The following is a 26,494-nucleotide window of genomic DNA, read 5'->3' as shown; positions in this document are numbered from 1 at the left end:
ATTTTTCTGTGATCTTTTCTTCATTTTCAAGGCTAGGTCTCGAGTCTTTCTTACCTTTATCCTGCTTGGCAACAGAATGTATTAAATAGTAATATACTGGAAAACCTTTGTTAATATTATGGGCAGATTGGGGGGGAGAGTGTTAATATTTCCCCATGATTGAACCAAGTAAAAGGATGTTTCCCCCTCTCTCTACTCTTTACATGCACAGTAATAGAACATGAATCTGTTTTAGGGGAAAAGACGCTAGAATTCAGTCAGTGGGTTATTATTGGGTTGTTGAAAGATCTAATAGCCCTTTGCGATCTCATTAAAAATTAGATTTATAACAAAATCATACCCAGTTTTTCTCAGATGGGAACCGAAAGAGGCATGTTCTCCTGACCTCCATCTATCTTCACAACAGTCTTGTGAGGTAGGTTTGGCTGAATGTGTTGCCCTGTTAACTTCCATGGAGAATTGAAGTCTTAGAGACCCAACACAGGTCGTTTAAAACAGGGGTAGTCAACCTGTGGTCCTCCAGATGTTCATGGACTACAATTCCCATGAGCCCCTGCCAGCAAACGCTGGCAGGGGCTCGTGGGAATTGTAGTCCATGAACATCTGGAGGACCACAGGTTGACTACCCCTGGTTTAAAAGATTACAAGGTGCCTGTTGCAAAGACAATTTGGTTCAGGGTGTTCCAGTCCTCTGTTTTTTTGATACCATACCTTCCATTATAATTCTGAGGCTGGTGTAACATTATTTTCTGAGTGATGCCTTGCAAACAGCATGATGTGGCTGTAGTTCGTCCCCCCTGGATCCGGATCTCCCTATGCCTTTTAGCTTTGGCTGTGACACTCCCACAATTATCCAGCAGCTGGCGGCTAATTTGGAGTCTCCTAGCTTTATTCTCTGATGAGTTCTGCCTGCCAGCAGAGTATTGTAGCTAAAGTGTCAGTCTAGAATCTGGGAAGCCACGGGTCAGTTTCCTCCTCTGCCATGGAAGCTAGCTGGCTGACCATGGGCTGCTCCATACACTCTTCTCCTAACCTACCTTGCAGGGTTGATGTGTGTATAAAATGAAGGCAAGGAGAATGATGCAAGGGCCCCTGTTTAGTCTTGCCAACCTCCAGATGACTTGAGAAAATCCTGTGAGAGGCAAACAATAGGAAAGACTGTAGATCAATCTTTCAAAATTTTGACCATGGATGAACCCCTGAAATAATTTTTTCAGACTTCAAGGAGCCCCGGAAGTGATGTCAGCTTTCCACCCACCCACCCCCAGAAGTGACATCACTCTCTGCACCCTTTTGCTCCCTCCCCCCACCTTTACTACTACTTTACTACTACTATTGCCTCATGTAGGCTGGAAAGAAGAGTAGGAGCTGAGAAGACAGCCTGGACACCCCCCCCCCCCATATCATGCTACTTCAGAGTTCCCATGGACCTCCTTCAGAGCTTTGGTGGACTCCCAGGGGTCCATGAACCCCTGGTTGGGAATCCCTGCTCTAACCGCTATATCACACTATATCTCCCCAAGTGCAAACAGAATTCTATTTCTTTAAGTTTGTTTCAGGTGAGATGAGATTTAAAAGTGAAATGAAAAGTAATCAGGGTTTTGAAAGAATAGGACAGATATGTTCTTGATCTTTGATATAGATAGCATGCTCTAAAGAGCTAGGAATTTAGCCAGGAAAAATATGTTTACTTTCCTAAATCCACAGCCACATAATAGTGCCTGAACTGTGTTAAAATTGGATGGTCTTATACTGAATGTTATCACTGCATTTAATCTACCTTTATCTACTTGAAGGTAGTTTTTTTTTTTTTAATCTCTAAATTCCCCAAGGAAAAGCAGACCTCCTAACAATATTTGAGGCTTGGACTGGCAACACCTTTTCTACACAGTTTTCCACAGAAGTAAAGAAACTCAGTTGCGTGGCATGAAGGGAAAATGAGGGAGTGGTACTGGGGAGGGGGGGAGATTGAAGGTTGCTTTTGTGTGTAAGGCTCTATCAACAGGCAGTATTTATTCCCTCCGGAGTGTAATAGAGATGACGCAACAAGGATCTAATGATCCCAGGGAGGGAGTGGTATCGCTTACCTGCCTAGGGTTGTAATTTCAGACTTCTTTTGAGAAGCAGCAGTCTGATGGTAGCCACTGAAAGTACCTGTGAACACTCCGAATGTTATGCTTAAGTAGCCAAGCAATGAAGCAGAGGAAGAAGCCCAGATTGGTCTGCCTTCTGATTCTTGCTGGCCTGCTTAGAGCGGCAGAGGCTGTTCCCATCAAAGCCAACGTGAGCTTGTTTTATTTCAATCCTTTGAACAATGACACCGAGACCGATGAGTGCGAAAACGGACTGTATGGGCTACACTCTCCTGCGGCCGATGCTCGAGGACTGGTGGTCATTGCCAACTCGACCAACCTCAAAGCCTGCACTGGGGATACAGAGTTTGTTGCCTCCAGATCACCATGGGTCGCCCTGATTGAAAGAGGCAACTGCACTTTCACGAAAAAGATAAACCGTGCGGCTGAGCAGGGTGCTGAAGCCGTTGTGATCTACAACTCCCGTCTGCAGGGCAATCACCCGGTCTCCATGGCCCATCCTGGTAAGTGTTGCGATGTCTGGCTCTAGAAAGCTTTATCTTTATGGCTCAGGCTTTCCACTTAGCTTGCAATTAGTTTGCATTGTGTTATGATCCCAGCACCTGAGACAGCATCTTGTCAATCATGGACTCTCCAATTAATCTGAATAAGCTGCTTGGGAGACGGATTGTTGTTATGAACTGTGTTTTGGCAAGGATGAACCAAGCAAAATTCAACTGGTAGGTCCTGTTTAGGGGTGCAGGAAGCCCTGTGACATTAGTCTGGTCTATTGTTGACTAGATTCTCATACCTGAGAGGATTTAAATACTCTGTGTGATGATTAATCATTCATAAATGGCTTCATTACCCAAGGCTGAAGTCAGGTTCATCCTTTTTTTTGGGGGGGGGGATCCATTTGAACTCACAGGGACTTACTTATGTGTGAAAAGGCATTACGATCAGGATAGAGGTATTTTATATTTCTACACTGTTTTACTCTTTGTGATGTGAGAGAAGAATCTGTTCTTTCAGATGGTGATCTGGGCCTTAAAAAGGGTGTTTCCCAACCTGACAAGGTACAAAGAGCCTCCTCTCTGAAATAAAAAAAATAATTTTAAAAGATCAGTTCTCCCATCCTAAAGCAGATTTTAGAAAGAACTAGATTTTATGGTGAATCCAATGTTTGTCCCCAGCAGCAACTGCACAAACCCTATGGTCCACATCCTATCAGAACCCTAAAATGAGGACATGTCTGATTGTTGGCTGATCTTTTTCAACAAAAGTGTTTACTACATACAGTATATCAGAAGAAAGATCTGTTGGCACAGGTGTCCCTCTAGCTTCCAAACTGCAAGTGAACTCAGCACTATTTCAGCCAAAAGTGATAACAATAAAGCTGCAAAGTCCATCTTCTTCAGTGTTCTGTTTCCAATAAAGGCCAACTCATCAAGTAAGGAATCAAGGTGATGGGGAGTCTCTGCTCTTTGCTCCCAGCATTTGGCATTTTAAGTGTGCTACCTATATATGTGTGTGTTCTAGTTACTTACTGTAGTCCGTAGCCATGAAGATAATAATCTGCATGTTTTTGTCTCTTTTATAAAGCTCTCATGAATGTCCGTTGCCTAGTGTAAGCTTGAATCTTTTGAATAGTCTAAATAATCAATCACCTGCTTTTATTCAAGACATTTGTGTCCCCTTTCATGTCAAAGTTCTTTGGACAGATGATTTTTTTAAAATGCTACAAAAAAGGTGCTTGTGTGCTCTTTCAGGCTGCTTCAGATTTAAGGCCATTCCAAATGCCATAAATTTAGCGTGGTACTTACCCACTAAAGAAAAAGCACTTTCCCCCAGTGGACAACCAGCATACTACATGCCAAAGAAATATATAGAGGCAAAGAAGCACTATCTCTGCCCCCAATGTCCCACCCTTGTACTCGCCTCCCTCTCCCATCTCCCAGGGACAGGATTTTTTTAAAGTGAACTGCCTGGAGCAACAAATAAGGATACAAGTATGCAGGCAAAGCCAAAAATATTTTTTTACAAAAGTTAAAACACAAAGCATGCCTCTCTAAAGTCCCCCCCCCCAAAAAAATCAAGAACAAGATTAATTTTTTTAATTATTCAAGACTCGTGATTCTATAAGACATGGCATTATAAAAAGCACTATGCATCTATGATTAGATTAATAGGTGCTTAAATGGAGAACTATTAATTTAAAAAAATTGGTGGCCATTACGGGACCTTGAAAAAAAGGAGAAAGAGGATTGGCTGCTTGGCTTGATTGACAAGCGGAAAAGAGTCACATATAAACTGCATTGCTGTCTTGCACCATTTCCAGCAGCTCTTGTGGAAAGTAAGAAATGTGAAAAGATGGCAAGAAGGTGAGGAATGGCCGGAGGCTTGATAATATTTAGCGCTATGCCATTCAGCTGCCATAATGCTATCTTTTGCTATGTGCAGAAAAGCCCTTAGTGTCCCTACAAATTAATAATCTGCAAAACACCCTTTTGTTAACTGCCTTGCTCAAGTCTTTAAAACTGCAGGCCGCAAAACCTTTGTAGGTTTTGAGTCACGCAAAACCCATGCAATCAGCAATAATTAAAGAGTAATGTTAAACATAAAATGTACACATTAGCAATCGTGAAAGAATCGATCACCACAGATGATAGAACATCTCTAAAAATACCTGTAGCCAAAGGCTTGGGGAAAGTAAATACATCTTCATCTGGCATCTAAGACTTGAAGAGATAGTGCAGATGCAGGGAGGGTTAAGGGACCACAAACAGGAGAGGGAAAACATCTCTCTCTCTCTCTCTCTGGGTATTATAAGACGATCAGCAATCAGTTGCAAATAGTACAATAAAGTTTGTTGTCTATGGCCAAAGGCCATTACAATCTGATGCATAATTATAAATATGTACGATAAAAACAGTCTAAAACAATCTACTCAGAAAGTACTGATCAAATTGCCCTTTTTAGATGCAGCTCTAGCCTGTATTTTCTTGGCTGCTAAAGCAACTAATTTACATGTTTCATGATCAAAAGCTGACTCCAATGCAGTTTCCTCTTTAATGATTAATGCCTGTCATTTACTTCTGACATGTCGTAGTCATGCCCCTTGTGTGTGTGTAGGGGGGGGGGGAATCCTTCACACTCCATTTGTACACAAGTGTCTCTGTGTGTGTTGGGAACATCCAGCTCTGTGCCCCTCCTCCAAAAACACAGACAGCAACTGTCTCCCTGAGGTCCTGAATTCCAGCACCTTTGGCAGATCCTTCCTATGTTTCTTTAATCACCTCTTTAGGTAGGAATGGTTCAACCTAAACACTTTAAAAAAACCAACAGTATTGTTTGTCTTACTTGAGAAATAACCCTCTATAACTTTTCTAGATACAACAAAATTTGAGTCCAGTCGCACCTTTAAGACCAACAAAGATTGATTCATGTTGAGAGCTTTTGTGTGTTTACATGTGTTTGTCTTAAAGGTACCATTGGACTCAAATTTTGTTGTACTACTTCAGATCAACATGGCTATCCAGACCAAGTAGCTATCCACTTGATTTTTTTCTGGATACAGTAGAATAAGAAGAGTTGTTTTTTAAAATCCTGCTATTCATTACCCAAAGGGATCTCAGTTCTTACTCTAATATTACAGATTCTCAGTTTCTCTGTAGCCTGTAGGATTTTATCCCATTGCCTGTGCCATGACCATATGTTCTGGTGAGCTGTTGGCCCCTGTGTGCCAAGCCACAATAAGGGAAAACCTCGAGTGGTAGGAGTTGAATGTATATCTTGCTTTGTTGTCTGTTTATTTATTTATGTTTGGGTTTATATGACTACTTCTCCCAGAAAGCTGTCTCAAGGCAACTAACAACATTACGTAATAAATATAAATATTTTAAACAATAAGACAATTTAAAAGAAAAACAATGTCATTCAATTCCATTACAGACTGTGAATTTGGGCAATTTCCTACAGATGCTTCCCTTATTCCAGGGGAGTGTTCTTGCAGGAGGGGGGCAACTCCACCATGTTTACTATTCATTGGCCCCAACCAAATGCCTGGCAGAAGTGCTCCATCTTGTATATGTTCAACAAGTACAAAATCTTTTGCCCAGGAGCTTAAATACATGTTTAGCAGAAGAAGAAGAGTTGGCTCTCCCTATCCGAAGGAGGCTCAAAGCGGCTTACAGTCGCCTTCCCTTTCCTCTCCCCACAACAGACACCCTGTGGGGTGGGTGAGGCTGAGAGAGCGCTGATATCACTGCTCGGTCAGAACAGTTTTATCAGTTCCGTGGCGAGCCCAAGGTCACCCAGCTGGTTGCATGTGAGGGTTAGGCCATGCCTGGAAATCTGGGAATGGAGTCTGTGGAGGGTAATGTTTGGGTAGGAAAGGGACCTCTCCCAACTCTTGATACAGTAAGGAAACTAGATGCCCCTTTTCTGCCTTTGGAAGGAAAATTTGATGGCATCAGGGAGCTCTTCTCATTCCAATGGTTGGTGGTCCCTGGCCTCAAGGAGGTATGCTTGGCCTCAATCAGGGCTAGAATGTTTTCAGTCCTGATCCCTACTTGGTAGAAGGAGCTCCCAGAGATCAGGGCTGTGTTGGAGCTGGCAAAGTTCCACAGGGCCTGCAAGACTTAGCTCCTCTACCAAGACTTTGGTTGGGGCCAATGATCTATTTGCTGGCAGGGGCTCATGGGAATTGTAGTCCATGAACATCTGGAGGACCACAGGTTGACTACCCCTGATCTATAACATCTATGCCCCCTCCCCGACAAAACTCCCCCACAGAGATACTTAACCTGAAAAATATCTGCCAGCAGTGATGAACTTCCGGGTAGTAGGACAACTACTGGGGCTGTTAATTGATGCTGTTAATTTTTAATAGGTTTTAAATTTTGTAATGTTACCCTTAATGTTTTATTGTTTTTATCACTGTATTGATAAATTGCGTATGTACACCACCCTCAGCCAGCCTCGGAAGGGCAGTTTAGAAATCTAATAAATAATGATGATGTTGTTGTCATCATCGTCATCAACAGCAACAACAATGATGGATGAGGCCATTTTTCTCCAGAGGCACTGATCTTAATTGGCTGTAGATCAGTTGTAATCCCAGGAGATCTCCAGCCACCAGCTGGGGGTTGGCAACCTTAGTAGACCACTCAAGATGATAGGTCCTTTCTGAGTCCTGCTCCCATTAACAGTGCTTTGAGGAGGTGCTAGAAGAGAGGGAAGAGTGTGAGACCCGGTGGGCGATGGTGAAAAAAAAGAAGGAAAAGAAGCTTGGTTGTGCCATGTATAGGCACATATACTGCATTTCTGGGATTCTGTCCTGGAACAATGATGCCACCGTGTGGCCACTGGTAGTTATGCAAGCCAGCTGAGCCGATCAAATGCACACAAATCAATTGCCTAGAAATACCATCCATGTAAATGACACACAGATAATCTCCAAGCAGTTTACCTGGGTACAGGCTGGATTGCATGTTCATAATATGATAAACAGCGTTAATGTTGTTTTAAATGAAGAAGTAACTGATAAAGGCATAGTTAATGTTCTTTTTGACGTGGAAACATCTCTAGCCATGAGCCAGGGGAGAGCTGCAATGGAAGTCTACAGAAGTGATGTTGCGCTTCCCCCCTGTTATGTCTGTGGGCATTTGGCCACTGATGCAAATGAGGGTTTCTACCAGCCAAGGAACTAACCAGTCAAAGGAACCCGATTGCTCTGCTTAGAGCCAATCCGAATGCTCTGCTTAGGGCCAATTGGATTGCTCTGTTTAGGGCCAATCGGATTCCTCTGCTTAGAGCCAATCAGAAGCAGCAGCTGGCTTCCAGAAAGGAATAAAAGTGCACGAGTTTGCCTCTTTTTGTCTGTTCTGTAGTCATAGTCTGTTGCTGGAGTTGCTAAATAGAAAGAGCTGTTCTGAAGACTTGGCGTCTATGATCACTGAACCCGCAGACTTAATACTGGATGGGATCGCTGTCCTATGCAGCATGCCCTGGGAAGCGACGGTCCAGCCGGAGACACCGGTGGACCTACCCCAGCTGTGCCCAGTGCCTGCTGACAAGGGACCATCCGGTTGAGCGCAGTTCCAGCTCTTGCCTCTTGATACGGGAGAACCTGGCAGTGTCTCCGCCAGGAGCACTGGAGCAACTCAGCTGAGTGCTGCCCAGAGAGATGGGGCTCAGCTTGCTGAATCACTTGGCTTGGACATCACGCCAGAGGGTCCAGCCATTTCTGTGCTTGCCGCGGTACCTTAAGCCACAAGGGCTGCTGATTGGTCACGGCATTGGCACCAACTGCCAGCCAACCACAAGCACGCCATGGCCACTGCACCAAAATTCGAGCCCTTCCTAGGGCACTATGCCAAGGGCTGGGAGTCCTATATTGACAGATTAGAGTGCTTCTTCGAAGCCAACAACATCATTGATCCTGCAAAGAAGTGCAACATGCTCCTCAGCAAATCATTTCGATGGAGATCTTCTATAAGATCCGTCTCCAGCGAGTTCCACACCTGCGACCCCTCGGACTGTGGTTGACTGACTTCCAGGGGAACCGCGTCTCTGTGATTGGCATCGGCACCTTCAGGGTGCAACTCAAGTCCATCACAAAGGACTTACGGCCGGTCATCGTTGAGGGCCACTGCACCAGCCTGCTGGGTCTTGAGAGGTTTGCCCCGCTCAGCATCGTCAACTCTGGCATCCAACTCCTACAGCCCTCACCACTTGAGGCTATCTGTGCGCAGTTCGGGGCCATATTCAACAGCATCCTTGGCTGCTACACAGGCCCGCTGATCTCCTTCGATCTCAGCCCAGCAGTCAAGATGATTTGTCTGAAGTCACACCAAGTGCCCTTCGCTCTCAATCCACACATAGATGAGTAATTGGGATGCCTAATTAGCCAAGGCGTCCTGGAACCTGTGCCGCATGCCAAATGGGAAACCCCTATCATGGCACTGTTGAAGGCTGACGGGAGCATCCGCATTTGTGCAGATTAAAAATGCACCATCAACAAGGCCCTACAATAATATGCGTACCCAGTTCCTGTAGTCAGCCACCTGCTGGAATCATTTGCAGGAGGTAAGGTCTTCGCAAAGCTTGACCTTGCCCAGGCATACCAACAACTTCCAGTCAGTGAAACTGCCGCAGATGCACAAACTACTGTGACACATCTGGGGCCATTCCGGGTCAAGTGGTTACAATTTGAGGTCAGCACAGCCCCCGGCATCTTCCAAAACTTGGTGGAGGACCTCCTGCGAGGGCTGACTGGGGTGATTCCATATTTTGATGATGTGCTGATCTGTGGGTCGTCAGAAGAAGAGCTAGCTTCCCAGCTCTGGTCCGTCCTGTCCAAGTTCCATGGTGCAGGTCCCCGAGTCAAGAAGGAGAAATGTCAACTGGGTGTTCCAGCAGTTGAATTCCTAGGGTTCCTTGTGGACACGTTAGGAATTCACCCCCCACCATCCTAGGTCCAGGCAATCAAGCAAGCTCCCGTGCCTCATCCACGGACTGAGCTACAGGCTTTCCTTGGCCTCCTGAACTTTTATTATGCATTCCTGCTGAACAAAGCATCCGTGGCAGAACCACTACACCGTTCACTGGATAAAACGCCTGACATCATCAGACAGTGTCTTAGTGCACTACTCGGAGGCCCTGCCGATGACCTTGGCATGCAATGCCTCATCCTATAATCGGAGCCCTCCTGACTCATCGGTACTCTGATGGCTGGGAAGCACCCATCGCCTTCTATTCCTGCACATTATCAGCTCCTGAGTACAACTATGCACAGATCGACAAGGAGGCACTGGCCATCATGGATGGGGTGAAAACATTCCATGATTTTTTTTTTGGCAGGCCATTCCTTGTCTTTATGGACCATGCTACTAGGGCTCTTCACGCCAGACAAGCAGACACCTCAAATCCTGTCACCTAGGATGCTGAGGTGGTCTATCTTCTTCAATAGATACCAGTTCATGTTGCAGCACCATCCAGGCAAGTCCATGGGCCATACGGATGCCCTCAGTTGTTTGCCACTCCCGGGAATCAACGCTGATCCCTCACCTGCGCATTGCATCCTGCTGCTGGAGGAGCTACCGGACCCTCCCCTTCATGCCTCTGACATCACTGCCACATCTGTCTGGGACAAGATTGTCAGCTGTGACTTGAACTGGGTGTGGAGGGGTGGCCGAAGGATACACCTTCAGCTGTTTTTGACCCATTCATCTCAAGGCAACATGAACTGTCTGCCCACAAGGGCTGTCTACTGTGGGAGAATCGCGTAGTGGTGCCCCCTAAGCTGCAGTCTCGGGTGTTGGCAGCTTTGCACGTCGACTACCCTGGAATTTTCCACATGAAGGCTCTGGCATGCAGCTACGTGTGGTGTCCAGGCATTGAGAAGGCTATATAGAGAACTGGGTCAAGCGTTGTGGCACATGCCAGAAAAATCACACAGAGATGCCGCAGGCTGCAATACAGGCATGGGAGTTGACTAGAAACCCTTGGTCACGGGTTCACCTGGATTTTGCCTGCCCTTTCCAGGGTCAAACGTTCCTTTTAGTCATGGACTCATATTCAAAGTGGCTTGAAGTGGCTCCCGTGTCCTGTCATCAACATTCAGAGGTCACTTTTTGCAGCACATGGACTGCCGGACACACTGGTATCAGACAACGGAGCAAGTTTGTCTCTGAGGAATTCTGTCCTTCACCGTGAGCCTACTGATCCAGCACGTTACTTCCGCCCCATTCCATCCGTCCAACAAAAGGTAGGCTGAATGGGTGGTGCTTTCAACCAAAGACGCACTCAAAAGGATAGTGCATGGAAGCTGACATCAGAGACTAGCGGAGTGGCCGTTCTACCAGTACAGCACCCCATCGTCGGCCACCAGCCAAAGCCCAGTTGAACTCTTAATAGGACGTCACCTTACTTCTACCCTTGACTGTTTGAACCTGGACCTCGCCACAATCTGGCCCTCCTGGTGAGAGGTCCATCAGACGCCGCACTGCTTTGCAAGTGGAGCCGAAGTCTACGTCTGCAACTATGCGGGGGGTCCCCACTGGATTCTGGCTACAATTCTACGGAAAACCGGACCGGTATCATATGAATACAGCTGCAAATTTTTATATGACAGAAGTTTTAAAATTCCAATGCAGGTTTTCTGCTTTAGCTCCCAAGGACATGTTTGTACTTAATTCAATTTATTTGCATTTTATGTTGATTCACTCTTGGAAATTTCCTTCATCTGACTTCCTATAAGTCTTTCCTTAAAAATGACAGTTATAAAGGGAAATATCAGGTGTCATATGATCTCTGCAATAATCTCAAACTATGGGCTATTGTTCACCATATTTCACATGTCTCCTTTTACCTACACCTCTTTCTTGACATTATCCAAAATTAATCGGTCCATAATCCGATGGAGGACAGGTACGGTTATATATGAATTATTAGTATCAACGTTATAAGTAAATCATTCTGAGAATAGCTGCAAGATGATATTTTGTCATATTTGCAGCTATTAAGTGAGGGCAGATTTGTTCACCCCCAAAAATCCCAATGGGTAGCTTTCCTGATAGTCCGTGTGATGGGGCTGATGAGGAGGAGAGTGGTATCCAGCTTTGCCCTGCCAGGTACAACATGTCTCTCAAGCCAGCAATTCTACCTTGTATCATGGGGGGAGCATGGCAGCAAGAGGGTTTGAACATCTTTTCCAGCGTTATTTTGGCATCCCGGTCTTCTCAGCCTGGTTCACAGCCATTTTGGCACTTAACTTGGTTGCATCATTTTAGGTGCAATTTAGATTTATGAATATTTGGTCAATCTATTATTCTTGATTTGAGAGTAATGGTTAGAAAAAGACATATGATTGGGGGGGACTTCATTTTTATGCTGGTCATTTTACAAAGCTATGAGTGTTTTAATTTGGCCCAAATTCTCCTTGATCTGCTGCATTTTACAGCTGTTGTAGGTAAGAATGTGCCTCTTTCTATAGCAATAAAAATGGGCACATGTTTTACAAGAAATATAACCTCAAACAAGTTTTTAGAGGGTGTGGTTCTGCCAACAATGATTACATTTTTATAGGCTGTAGGTAGACTCTAACAGGCATACAGCAACTCTTCAACATGCCAACAAATTCACAACTGGTGCACCAAATTTTTGAACCTGGAATGGCGTGTGCTCAATAATGCTGCCAATGGGGAGACATTTAAAGAACCCCCATGGGACTTCAACCTGAAAAATGCTTAAGCATTTCCAGTTTCCTTACCCTTATAAAAGGTAACCTCCATAGTATCTCATACCTATTTAAATGTCACACATCTGTGAATATGAATTTATCTTCAAGATTGGGGAAAGAGATTAAGGGCAGAACTGCATTTCTGCTATCTGTTTATTTTTACCCTAAGGGATGTGTTGCATGCTGTAACTCAGTACCGACATGTACTGACACATCCAACCTGTTAAGACAGTGACTTGAGCTGTCCAATCTAATGTGCCATCTTTTTGATCATATGGAAAGTACAGTTCTCCACTCTTGTGTAATTGGTTCCCCAAAGACCAGAGTTGAAAGGAAATAAGTCCTTCTGATTCATTTCTAGCAAATGGAAACTCCATCAGACTTGAGTAAAAACCTTGATGACTCAACATATCCAACCCTCTGATGTCCTACTGAGGCCAAACAAGTTTGGACACATGCCCTCCAGTAGTAGATCATGTAGCTGTCATTGCAACTCTCTACAGAAATTACTGTGTGATTAATATTTGTTTTTACACAGTGTTATCAATTTACATTGTCATCGCAGCATAAGAAAACACGAAAGTTGGTATAACGGGATAAACAAGGAAGAAATTTGCACCCACTTCAGCTGCATATTCCTAGCAAGGCAGGATATCAGACTATTGTACTGAAGGCCTCATTGTTGGATTTTGATAAGAGTTGCAGGAAATGAAAATGGAAGTAGGTATTCTGGGAGGCCATGTATAAAGAGCAATAAGGGAGAAAAGGCAGAGTCCTTTGTGCAAGCTGGAAACATTCTGAATGCTTATGAAAGTCTTATGAGCAGGGAAGAACAACTGTCCTGCTGTTTAGATTTCAAGTAAAAGGTAAAGGTATCCCCTGTGCAAGCACTGGGTCATGTCTGACCTTTGGGGTGATGCCCTTTAGAGTTTTCATGGCAGACTCAATACAGGGTGGTTTGCCATTCCCTTCCCCAGTCATTACCGTTTACCCCCCAGCAAGCTGGGTACTCATTTTACAGACTTCGGAAGGATGGAAGGCTGAGTCAGCCTTGAGCCGGCTGCTGGGATTGAACTCCCAGCTTCATGGGCAGAGCTTTCAGACTGCATGTCTGCTACCTTACCACTCTGCGCCACAAGATGCTCATTAGATTTCAAAGTGCTTGCAGATTGCTAGCAGAACTCTTGACCATTCCCTCCCACCAAGAGCTCATCTTTAGTTTGATTGGTCTATGTATTGCAAACTGTAAAGAAATCTGAATGAAGTTTGAGGCCAGTGGCATCTTTGACCAACAAAATTTTATTCAAGGTATAAGTGTTTGTGTGTAGCGCACAGTTCCTCAGACAGAATGAAATGGGAATTACATGTATATGGACATGGGGTAAGCCCTAAATTTGCACACAGCAGAATGAAGATGTTTAATAGATTCAAAGGCCTTACCAGAATAACAAGCTAAATGTATAAGGTTGTAATTCACTTGGGTTCATTTATGGGGGGAAAACATAATGAATGAAATAAATATATCAAGATTGGAGACCAAAAGGAAAGAGGCATCCCCAGTTGTGGAATGTCCAGGAGTAATTAACTGACCCCTTGTCACTAGGCCCCATCCATCTCCCCACAAGTGACTGGCCGTGCAGGGTTATATGTCTTGTCCACAGACCAATTTCACTTCAATTTGGAGTTTAGGGCTTTACAAAACCATCAAGGTTGCCTTTTTAAAAGAAGGTTTCCTTTCTCCTAGCAGATGACAGACAGGAGGGGGAAAACTGGGTGCTTTCAAGATTCATCCATCAATACTTTCAAAATGCTAATGGTCCTCCTGACCAGAAACCATGCAAAGATCAGGCCTCTAGCTATAAGTTGATACTTAGAAGGGACATAGAGACTTTGGGGTGAAGAAAGTGGCTCGGTCCAGCCACTTTGGGGATCACCAAAGCCCAGGGCAGCCAGCCGCCCCTCCTCTCTGCGTCACAGCACTGGCCACCTAGGGCTTAGGTGTTTGTCGAGGCAACCGAGCCAAAGCACACACCACTCGTACCCACAGGTCAGCTTTGTTGATCTTTGTGGCTTCTGTGCAGTCCCATATGAGTCTGCATCTTTGCAGGCCTGCCATGGAGAGAAGCTAGCAAGCTTTAAAATTATGTTTTTAGATTTCAGGAGTTTTCCCTGGGAGTGACATTAATCTTCTAGGACTGGAATTACAGCCCTCAAAGAGGATGACAGTCCTTGTGAGTGACATAAGAGTCCTGGTACTGGAGTAACAAACTCCAGAGTGGATTGACATTGGAATCATTGCTCTGGTACTGGAGTGACAGACCCTAAAGTAGAATGACAGTCCACAGGAGTAGTATCCCTGCCCTGCTGAATGGAATAATAGCTGTGAATGATTGGGAGTAGCATAAATCTACTGTGCCTCGAAAGACACCAGAGTGAAATGATGGTCCAAATACACTGCTCTGAGGTTGGGCATCATTATTCTTCAGGTAGTGCAAAAAAGAAAGCTGGAGAGGAAAAAAATGAAGAAGGAATATCTGTCCAGTTTTCTGAAGGGGAGCACTTTCTTCCAGAAGCCATGCAGTGACACGGAAGTTAAAGTTCAGGAAATACTAGTAAATGTTTTCAGCAAAGTGAAGCTGTCAGTTGCTTCCAAAATTCCAACTATCCCTGGGAAGGGTGTTCTGCTGTTACTGGTGCAACACAAATTGTGCTTTACTAGGGCCTTGCTAGCTCTAGTGCTACGGGCCCCATAAATCCTTATACCAGGCTTGTGTGTGTGTGTGTGTGTGTGTGTGTGTGTGTGTGTGTATGTATATATATATATATATATATATATATATATATATATATATATATATATATATATATATATATATAAACATTTACCAACTTAGAACACCTTCCTTTCTCACACAGGAAAACCACACAAAACTAAATGCTTTATTTAGTCTCTTGAAATGTCAAAAAGTATCTAGAGCATAACACTACCCCATTCCAGATTCGGGAGTTAGCCACCCTGATCCAGTTGGTTTCAGGAGAAAAAACAGAACTTGCCCTCATGAAAATGCAGGCTATTCCAACCTCAGCTGCACTGCTTAATTTCTGTAGGAACTTCAGGCTACATTTCTCTTCTACAGTGTCTTTGAGTTCAATTGTCGTTTACAAAAACATTGGGGCAATAAAAAGGCAAAGTTAGTGATTAATAGCAGACACTTTCCCAGTTGTGAAAAGAAGTAATTAGAAGTTTGTTGTTAGCCCCATCCGTCTCCACCCAAGCATGGAAGCAAAGCTACAAGTGGTCTCCAGGCTAAACAGACCAAGTTCTCTCAACCTTTCCCTCATATGTCTTAGTCTAGCATTTTCATTTCCCCCATCTGGACGTGCTCCAGTTTGTCTCCATCCTTGTTCAAATTCTGGTGCCCAAAACTGAATACAGTATTCTAAGTGAGGTCTAACCAGTGCAGAGTAAAATGGTCACCTCATGCAATCTGGACACTATACTTCTTTTAATACAGCCTAAAAACCCCTTTGCCTTTTTAGTCATAGAGTCACAATGCTGACTCATATTCAGTATACAGTCCACTAAGACCCTTAGATCCTTTTCGTACATACTACTGCCAAGATAGGCTTCCCTCATCCCATAATGATGCATTTGATTTTCCTACCTAAATGCAGAACTTTACATTTATCACTATTGTAGTTCATTTTAGCTCAGTTATCCAGCCTGTCATGACAATCTGGTTGCTGAATGGACCAGAAATTCCTAAACTGGCTATTCGCTATGAACTTTTTTACAGAGAAAATGTTGTTGCTCCACCAGAACTTTCCCATCAAGACTGATGCAGTCAGTAAACTGGAGGCCTACTTTGGATCACTTTAGTCAGATCTCCTTAACTGATGTGCACCAAGCTCTGACAGCTGTTTGGCCTACCACTTGCTCCCTGGACCTGTGCCTTTTTTGGCTCATGAAAGCCAGTGATGAGAGGATGTGGGACCCACTCCAGGATATTATCAACTTATCCCTGATGGCAGGGATTTCCCCAGAGAATCTAAGGAAGTAGTGGTGATGCTGCTTTTGAAGAAAAAAATCCCAAATCCAACACTGGATAAAACCAACTCAGCCTGGTTTTGAGAAAGAGCAGTATCTAGGGCAGCTGGGTGAAGGGATGCATAATGTTAAATAATATTGGGGAGATAAGGGCTGTCCCTCGTATCCCCATGTCAACGAGGCAGTGAGCAAGCTGCTCATGGTCTACCTTGCTGTGAGAATGAGCATCACAAGCAGCACTGACTGGCTTCAGTCTCTAGAGATCACCCATCATGGCCACCAGTGTTGTCTCCACTCCATGGTCAGGATGAAAGCCAGCTTGGAAAGGGTCCAGGAACAATGTGTCATCCAGGAACATTAGCAGTTGGCCCAAAACAACCAGCTCAACCACTTTCCCCGGGAACGCAAGATCTGACACAGGGCAGTAGTTGGCTGGATCTCACAGGTTCATGGATGAGTTTTTCAATAAAGGATGAACCATTACCTCCTTTAGATAATCCGGGAAGGTCTCTGCAATCTGGGTTAAATTTATTTCCCAGAGTGGTCCTCCTACCTTCTCGCCTCTCTTTTTCAGGAGCCATGAGCGGCAGAGATCTAATGGGCAAGTGATAGGCCTTATTGATGCTAGCAACCTGATAACCTTGATTTGTTTAAGGCATCTGAAGCTGTTAAAACTCCTCTCTAAATGCCACCAAGGGACCTCCAGTTTCTTTACTGTATTAAATTATGGGGCAAAGTCAAGGTGGAGTGTCAAAGATTTTATTCGCAAAATATGCTCTGAGGTATGTTCCTAGGCTTCAATTAGCAGCACCTGAAATTTGCTAATTTTAATAATTTTAACAATTTAAATTTAATTGCATATGTTTTTAAAAGGTATCTTATTACATGTTTTAAACAGTCCTGAGCTTGAGGGAAGGTGGTATAGAAATTTAATAAAGGTACAAATAATAAGCACGGTATATGTCCTGTTTCCTAACTTGTGTTTCTAGACTACCTTTTAAGCCTCAGCATTGAAAAATAAATGTCACCAAGATCATTTGCTGTGGAAGGATTTGTATGATGCAAAGGATGATGTGTCTGCCAAGTTCAGGTATGAGAGAACCAGATTCGGATCCTCATTCCACCTCTGAAGTGCCGCAGTCTGGACTGTCATCACCTCTCAGCCTCACCTACTTTTTAGGGTGTTATGACAAAGGAGATGAGAATCTGTAAAGCACAGGATATGTGGCACACCATATCATTTATTCATGCTACTTCTAGCCTGTTTCCAGCCCCTCCCAAAATGTACTTTTTTTCAGGTGGTTTATAAAAACTAAAGGCACTAAGTTAGCAGTAAATTTCAACTTAGATGGTGATGATGAAACAGAATATCATAAAATGTATTTGTTTTAATTATATCCTCTGTCTTCTTCCCCAATAAGACGCAAAGCAGCTTATATTGTATGTTTCTCCATCACAAGAACCCTGTGAGGTAGGTTAGGCTGTGTGGGTAGCTGAAGATTAACCAGGAAACCCCTGCTGCAGAGTGAGGATTTGAACCTGGGTGCCCCAAATCCTAGTCCGATCCTCATATCTATCACACTGGCTTTCTATAAGACCAGCAGTTGCTTCGTTAAAAACCTGGGGGGAATAACATTTATTATTTATTTAATATATTTTGATCCCATTTTTCTACCCAAGTGGGAGCCAAAGTAGCTTACAAAAATATACTTAAAATAAATTTGCATACTATGCAGTATAAAAAAACAAGGAGAAAAACCCAAAATGTAAACAAGACATCCAGGGATTTATGTCAACCAGGTTAATCTATTTGAATAAAGTCATGGGCAAGGAGTTATGGATGAAGAACCCTTAGGCTCTTACCCTTCAAACTTATGCCCCGAGCAACACCAGGCTATAATAAATACCTGAGGGAGAGAGCAAAAACATTCCACCTAGATGATTCAGAATGGTAGCCACATTCCCTTACTTCTCCTGCTATCTGATCTGCTTTGGCCTGGAGCTTGAAACTTTATTTAAAACACTCCAAGCCCCTTATCTAGAGTGGAGCATTCCACGGCCAAGGTGCCACTACAGAAAAGACATTCCCACTGCACTCAGAGAAGGGATTATTTTGCAGGCTTCTGTGGAAGCAGGAAGCCCCCTACCAACCCTGGTGCCAAGATACTTAGGGCTTTGAAGGTCAAGGCCAACATTTTAAATTCAGCCTGCTGAAGCCCTTTATGCTTGCTTCACTAAACATTCAGTTCTAGTGATCAGTCTAGTAATTTCAAACTCATAAAGTACTGGATACAGGAGGAAGAAGTTAGACAACTCTTTTATTAAGCACCACAATCAATCCACACCTCAGTGGGAGCACCGGGTCATGTCAATCGGTTTCTGCTGCTTGCTCAAAAGAATGAGACTCAATTTACATTCATCATTCTGTCACAGGTGGCTGCAGTGGCCATGACTTGTTACTGAAGTTTGAACAAGAAAGAAGTTTGAGCAAGAACAAGAAGTTTGAGCAAGAAAGATTAACCCACAATTTTGAGAATTAAAAAAAAAAAGTTAGGGGAATGTAGAGATGTTGACAAACAATCTTCTGAGCAATGTCCATTATTTGTCTGCAAATATGACCTCACTCAGGACTGAATGTTATCAGCTGGAATTTCCCTGCCCATTTTTTTTCTGGGATCATGAATGCAAGTTCTCTTTGACTTTGACAAACAGTCAAAATAAAGTTTCCAATCTTTTCTTTCCTTTGAAATCCCTAGGACTTCAACGACTGAAGTGCTTCCAAAAGGCCTGCTTATAACCTAAAATCCTGAGCATGTGTCAGTCCTGAGAAGTGAAATTACAAACTGGATAAAAATTGCCATATTAATATAGACTGCTGCTTACTAGTTATTGCCAGATGCCATTATTAGTAGAAAGCCAGCTTGGTGTAGTGGGTAGGAGTGAGGACTCCTATCTGCCCCAGCTTAAACTCCAGCCTGCAGCCTGGCCCAAAGTGCGGAAATGGTACAAAAACCAACAGAACGATGCCCTTTGAGTTCAGTGGAGGTAGATACATGGCACTAGCACTCGTTCAGAGTTGTGACTAAATTAAAGTTAGGCTGCAGTCCTATACCTAGGCAGGTGCAATAGAAAGCAGTAGGTTTTGATTAGACTGACAGGACTTTAATCTTAAATCCTGCAGAAATGAATGGGGCTTTTACTGTATTTATTCCAAAGGAAGACATATGTAAGATGACTGTCTTAAAGTAAGATATACAACAGAAAAAATGTTCCTGGATAGAACTGTTGTGTATATGTGAATGTGAAATAACCCTTCACTTGGAGGGGAAAAAATATTTTATTGGAATAAATATATAGTTGATTGTGTAAACAATCACTGGATTGCGCTGCAGTCCTGCCTATACTTACTCAAACTTAAGTTCCATAATAACCAATGGGCTTCCATCATATCAAATCCCTATACCTGGATTCTTAGGTGTGGTCTACACAGCATAATAAAGTAACAGAATTGTAAAGTGTCAATTGAACAGTACTGTTTCCTAGTATGTGGGTGGTGGTGGTGTGTGACCACATTTTTAACACTATCCCATGTAACAAAAAATTACCTGCAAGTTAAAAAAACAAAATAGAACCCTACATCAGGGAGAGAAGTACAACCATTAGCTGTCTATACTGTTGTTGTTTTTTCTGGTAATAATTAACATGAGTCAGATTTTTTGGAGGGAAAGTCTCCCTCAGTCCCATACCTCTTTCTGCTGTTTGTACAGATCTAGATTCTGCTAGATTTCAGTCATAAACATGCAGGCTCAGCAGCACATCCTACAGAAATTGGTGTGGCTTTCTTGTAATTTGAACCTAAATTTCCCCAATCCTAATCTGGGCACACTTTGGTGGTAGCACATTCAGGTGGGTAATATGTTCGTTTGAAGCAGCAGAAACAAAGTCTGAGTCCAGTGGCATCTTTAAGGACAACAAAGTTTTATTCAAGGTATAAGCTTTCATGAGTACACACACGTCTTCAAGTAGAAAGCCAAGAGATGTTCTGAGGTGGTTTACTGCTGTGTTGTGTTACCAGGCGTCCTCTTTTTTGGGTGTCCATCCGTCCTCTTTTCATCTTCTCTTAAATAAACCTCTTTTGGGGCTGTAAGATTAAGAATGTTCCTAGTTAGCAGCAATGGTCACAGCTTAAATAGTAGGAGTATTTAAAATGAGATTTATCATGGTGGCCACTTGTTTCAAGTAATCAGTTAGAAAGCATGTTTTCTTTTTTCGCCTTTCAAAATATGGTAAACTTGCTGGTAGCCTGCCTAGTAAACCTGAATTTCCTTGGTAGTCCCCTGTCCAAATATTAGCCAGGACCACCCCAGTTTAGCTTCAGATTTAGAAAACCAGTATTGGCATAACAGATACATTCATCAGAATACAATGTAATGAACACAGTTTTTTACGTTGTTGTTGTTAGGTGCAAAGTCGTGTCCGACCCACCGCAACCCCCTGGACACCGATCCTCCAACAGTTTATAGAAAAGGGCTTATAAAATGACGATTACAGAACCTTATTTGATACCAACAATGGGAGATTTATTCTTGAAACGGCCAACAAAGTTTTGGCTACCCTAAGGTTAGCTTCAGAGACTTAAGCAGCATGGGCTAGCATTTCCTGGCACAGAAATAAGAGTCACACACACAAAACCCAACGACACTTCCAGTGCAATCCCAGTCAGGCACCATTACGACAAACGTCCCGGGCCCTGTGAGCGGCTGCGCACGTGGCGGCCGGCCCCTTTATTTACCAAGGCTCGTGGGAAGGGGCGTGGCTTTCCGGGCCCGCCCCGCCCCTCCCCTGAGCGGCAAGAGTGGGCGGGAAAAAGGCTCAGGTAGGAGGCTGGTCGGCGCGCGCGCGGCTAGTCGCTGACGGCGCGTCTGAGGAGAATCTCGCGCTTCTGCCTCCCTCTCTTTCTCTGCCTGCCTGCCTGGGAAGTGGAGCGCGATGCGGGCGGCGTCGCCGGTGGCCCTGCTGGTGGCGGTGGGCGCGCTCGCGTGGCTGGGTCCGCCGTCGGGCGACTTCTCCCGGGGCGGCTCGGCGATGGTGGCGTCGGCGCAGTCGGTGTGGACGGCGTGGCTGAACGTGTCGTACCGCCCGCCGGGCAGCAACAGCACCATCGAGACGGTGGGCGAGAGCGGGGTCTTCGGCCAGGACTCGCCCCTGCGCCGCGTGTCCGGCCCGCTGGTGGCGCCCGACAGGCCCGACGGCCTCAACGCCTGCAGCCCCCACACCAACTTCAGCCGCGCCCCGGCCAGCGGCGCCTGGCTCGCCCTCATCCAGCGCGGCGGAGGCTGCACTTTCGCCGAGAAGATCCGCCTGGCCGCCGAGCACCGAGCCGTCGCTGCGGTCATCTTCAACTACGCCGGCGGGACGGGCAACGACGTGCAGCCCATGACCCACCCGGGTGAGAGGCGTCCGGGGGGGGGGAGGAGAAGGGGTGATTGGCTAGCGCCTGGGACCCCTTGCAGACCTGGGCATGGGGTTCGGATCGCGCCTCTGGGCATGCCCTGGCGGAGCCGCGATTCGCGCAACACGTTCGCTTGTTCACAAAGGCGTGCTTTTGTATAAACACACGTGTTGTGTGTCAGCATGTGCCTATGTGGAACAGCTACACAAGTACAAATACGCGTGTGTCTGCTGTCTAGATCAGGGGTAGTCAAACCGGCCTTCCAGATGTCCATGGACTACAATTCCCATGAGCCCCTGCCAACGTTTGCATGGGAATTGTAGTCCATGGACATCTGGAGGGCCGCAGTTAGACTACCCCTGGTCTAGATACACAAGGTCCTTTGTGGGAAGATGAACGCAAGAGGTGCCCGGCTGGAGCAAACCAGTGCTCTATCTAGTCCAGCATCCTGTTTCTCACAGAGGCCAGCCAGTTGCCCTGGGGGTAGAAAAGCAGGCCCTGAAGGCTAAGACCTTCCCTTCATATTACTTCCTGCTGTTGATAAGTTTGCTGTCTAGATGTGGAGTTTCCCTTTAGTTATTTTCTTGACCAGTAGCCTTTCATGGATCTTCTATGAAGCTTTTCAGTTCCATTTTATCTGTGATGGATTTCACTAAATCCACACCGAACAAACTCCAAAATTTAATGGCCTGTTGTCTGAAGAAGTACTTACTTCCTTTTGTCTGCTGTCCATCAGTTTCATCTACCCCTGTGACCTAGAATTGTGTGAAAGGGAGAAATGATATTCCCTGTTAACTACTTTTTCCATACTATGAATTATGCGGGAGCTTCCGGCTTTCTGCAGGGCCCTGAAACAGGAGCTCTTCCACCAGGCTTACTGTTGAGGCCAGGGCGAAGAGAAGATCTATGGGCCTTGCCAAAGGAGGAGAGCCCCACCATATGTCATCGGTGGTGGTCATCCTCTCCCCTGATTTCCCAGCGAGGTGGGTGGGTTGTTTGCCGCCGTGTGTTGGTAGTTTTTTAACTGCTGGTTTTAAGGGAAAATAGGGGTTTTAGGGGATTGTATTGTTTTATTTTGTAAGCCAGCTTTGCCAAGAGTGGCGGGTAATAAAATTAATAGATTATTATTATTATTAAATTTATTTTATTTTTATTTGATTTCTATACCGCCCTTCCATATGGCTCAGGGCAGTTTACATACAACATCATAGGATACATGGAACGAGTCAACATACAACATAGTCAATATACAACAATAACAACCCAACAGTGGTTCTAAACAACTTCAGTGATCCCAACAATAACAACATAACAAGCTAAACTCCCTAGAGAGGTCAGGCTGCTTCAGGCCATGGAGAGGGTGTCAGAGGTGGGGGGGGGGACCTGTGGTTGGTCTCAGGCAAATGTCTGGTGGAGGAGCTCCCTTTTGCAGGCCCTGCGGAACTGTGGGAGTTCGGCCAGGGCCCTGATCTCTTCAGGGAGCTCATTCCACCAGGTGGGGGCCAGGATTGAAAAAGCTCTGGCCCTCATTGCAAAAATCAAGTTAAAAGCACATATCTAAATAGTGTTACAACATCTGTGGTAGCTGTAATAAATAGTAAAGAATAGGACGTAATACAATTTAACAGAAAATAAAGGATTTTTAAATACACATGCAAAGGAAGGATTGTGAAATTAACCAAGTTTCCCAAAAGACTATGTACCTGCTTTGTGCGTGAGAATAGAGGGACGTCCCCTTGAACAGGTGCAAAAGAGATAAAGAGCCTTACAGAAACTTTGCATATGTTTGGGGGCCTTCAGCCCCAAATGCCAAAATTTGAACAGTGCACGACTATTGTACAGAGTGGAACTGGTGTTGGCTTGGTGGTCTTTACACTGACTAGGAGCCGCTCAACAGGATATCAGATGTAAAAAGACCATTCAAAAAGTTTGCTGCTGAGACCATTCCAGCTGGCAATTTCTGTAACAAAAAAGATGGCCGTCCAGTTTGCTATTGAGTAATGCAACTAGAAATACAGAAGCCTGCCAGAAAACATTTAGTAACTGCTTATGGGGGATAGATCTGTAGCAGGCGAGGAAAGCAAGTGTTTGTATGTTGCAAGTGAGCTGGTTGGTCTCTTTCTTCCCGTTCTTTTTGCAGACTGTCAGTGGCTTACAAAGAACTAACCCAAGACGTGTGCCTACTGGCTTGTACACAGTTTTAAAAAATCACCCCTGAGCAACCAGACAAGGAAGTCTTTATGTGATACAAGAGAGCAGGTTTTCTCCCCCTTTCTGTATATGGGCCACTATGAACTAACCTGAACAATGAGTCAGCATGCTTTAATAGCTAGAGCTCTCAGAAGAAACAAGAGGAAAATCCTCCAATGTTTCCATTTTACTTTTTCATAAGAAAATAAGTCTTTTCTTTTGCTGTTATTTTGTGTTGGAGGAAAATTATTTTCTTATGAAAGGAGTTGCAATATGAAAATGCCCTTTAAAGAAGAGATGCAAGCTTGAAATGCATTGATTAAACAACAAAATACTCTGGCAGTATGTTTATTTCACTCACATTGAAACAACTCTGTCATTTATTGTTTACTGTGAACAAAGTCTCAGTCTTAGCACCTTTGAGAACATCAGAGTTTTATTCAATAAATAAGCATCTGTGTGCAAGCATTCTACTTCTGGTTATGTAAAACAGGTTAGCTGATCTTGGGTTTGCATATGTGTCCTAGAGCAGTGGTCCCCAACCTTTTTATCATGGGGGACCGGTCAACGCTTGACAATTTTACTGAGGCCTGGTGGGGGTAGTCTTTTGCTGAGGGACGTTGCCACTGCTGCCTGAGCCCCTGCTCTGCTTGCTTTCCCGCCGGCACCCCTGCCTTCCCACCACCCACTGGGGGGGGCACTGCCAGCAGCCACGCCAAGGGGGAGCCCCAGCTATGGCGGCTGCTGGAGAGCACCAAAGGTGAGCCTGCGGCAGAGTGGCAGGGCAGCCCCCAAGGCAGCAGCTAGGGAGGAGGACGAGGAGGAGCCATGGCCCGGTACCAAGTGATCCATGGACCGGTCCCCGGACCGGGGGTTGGGGACCATGTCCTAGAGAACAGCATGCTACTAAATTATGTGAGGAAGAATGGACAAGCATTCCCTTCAATCTCTGGGGGTCATCTTCAAAATCTGCTGCTTTCTATGTATAGTGACTAACAAGCAATGCTGGAAACAAGTGAACTAGATACTAATTTTTGAAGGAATTCAATTACCTCACATTCAATAATCCACATGAATATGAGTTATTTTGAGAATGTGTTTCTGTGCTGTTTGATGTAATGCTTTGGGTATTTATATCAGCAATATAGGAATAGTTATTTCTTAGAAGAACACTTTGTTGTTCCTGGATATTGGGGGAGTACTACTGTGCATAGTAATGTATTAAGAGACCTTGGGGTACTTGTGGATTGTAAAATAAATATGATGGCAGTGTGATGCAGTGATAAAAAAGGCAAATGCCATTTTGGGCCGTATCAACAGGGGCACCACATCAAAATCACAAGATGTCATAGTCCCATTGTATACGGCACTGATCAGACCACACCTGGAGTATTGTGTGCAGTTCTGGAGGCCTCACTTCAAGAAGGACATAGATAAAATTGAAATGGTACAGAGGAGGGTGATGAAGGTGATCTGCGGCCAAGGGACCAAGTCCTATGAAGATAGGTTGAGGGACTTGGGAATGTTCAGCCTGGAGAAAAGGAGGTTGAGAGGGGACATGATAGCCCTCTTTAAGTATTTGAAAGGTTGTCACTTGGAGGAAGGCAGGATGCTGTTTCCGTTGGCTGCAGAGGAAAGGACACGCAGTAATGGGTTTAAACTACAAGTACAACGATATAGGCTAGATATCAGGAAAAAATGTTTCACAATCAGAATAGTTCAGCAGTGGAATAGGCTCCCTACGGAGGTCGTGTGCTCCCCCTCACTGGCAGTCTTCAGTCAAAGGTTGGATACACACTTTTCTTGGATGCTTTGGGCTGATCCTGCGTTGAGCAGGGGGTTGGACTAGATGGCCTGTACGGCCCCTTCCAACTCTGTGATTCTATGAAGAAAAGGAAGTAAAGTATAGTACGTAAAGCGTTTGATGCTTTCCCCATTAGTAGCTTTTCCCTAGTGGCCAGAAAGCAGCAGAGCTCTCATTAGTTAAAAATGTTTATGATCCTTTGGGAATTTTAAAACTTTTTTGTGTGCTTCACAAACCTGTGCTTTATCCATATGGAGGGTAATTAGTTAACATGTGAGATGTTAGTATATACTGGTTTACTTGATGGAATTTGAACAGAGCTCATAAGGTACACAATGGGAATATGCTTATCTTGTGCACTGTTTTAATCTATGGCTTTAAAAGTCCTGCTTGTTGTTATGTGCGAAGTCGTGTCCGACCCATCGCGACCCCATGGACAATGATCCTCCAGGCCTTCCTGTCGTCTACCATTCCCCGGAGTCCATTTAAGTTTGCAAAAGTCCTGCTATCAGATGATAAAGCTTTGAAGCAGCTACAGGTCTGCCTGAAATGACTTTTCTACTTTGTTCCTGCTGTATTTTTGCTGCTCTTTATCATCCACAGCTCATTGCAACATAATGTTTCAGTTAATAAATAGCTGATCAGATCAGATTTATTAATATGGTCAAAAATCAGCAGTAAATAG

At 44.5% G+C, this 26,494-nt stretch overlaps 1 protein-coding gene across 2 annotated transcripts in view; it reads left to right on the top strand.

Moving 5' to 3' along the window:
- Positions 1–2,108: 2,108 nt before the first annotated feature.
- RNF128 (ring finger protein 128) overlaps positions 2,109–26,494 on the top strand; it is a 53,823-nt gene continuing 29,437 nt past the window's right edge. The window contains exon 1 of one of the 2 annotated variants that reach the window (XM_077307730.1): positions 2,109–2,596. In XM_077307730.1, the coding sequence (XP_077163845.1) occupies positions 2,170–2,596 (427 nt within the window). In that variant the 5' untranslated portion in view covers positions 2,109–2,169. Of the gene's footprint in view, positions 2,597–21,221; positions 21,813–26,494 lie in introns of those variants that run through there. The other variant, XM_077307729.1, reaches the window with a different exon arrangement.

This window comes from Paroedura picta, chromosome 13 (assembly GCF_049243985.1).
Source record: "Paroedura picta isolate Pp20150507F chromosome 13, Ppicta_v3.0, whole genome shotgun sequence".
Classification (NCBI taxonomy): domain Eukaryota; kingdom Metazoa; phylum Chordata; class Lepidosauria; order Squamata; family Gekkonidae; genus Paroedura; species Paroedura picta.
The sequence above is the reverse complement of the archived record's forward strand: the minus strand, read 5'-3'. Positions and strand labels throughout refer to the sequence as shown.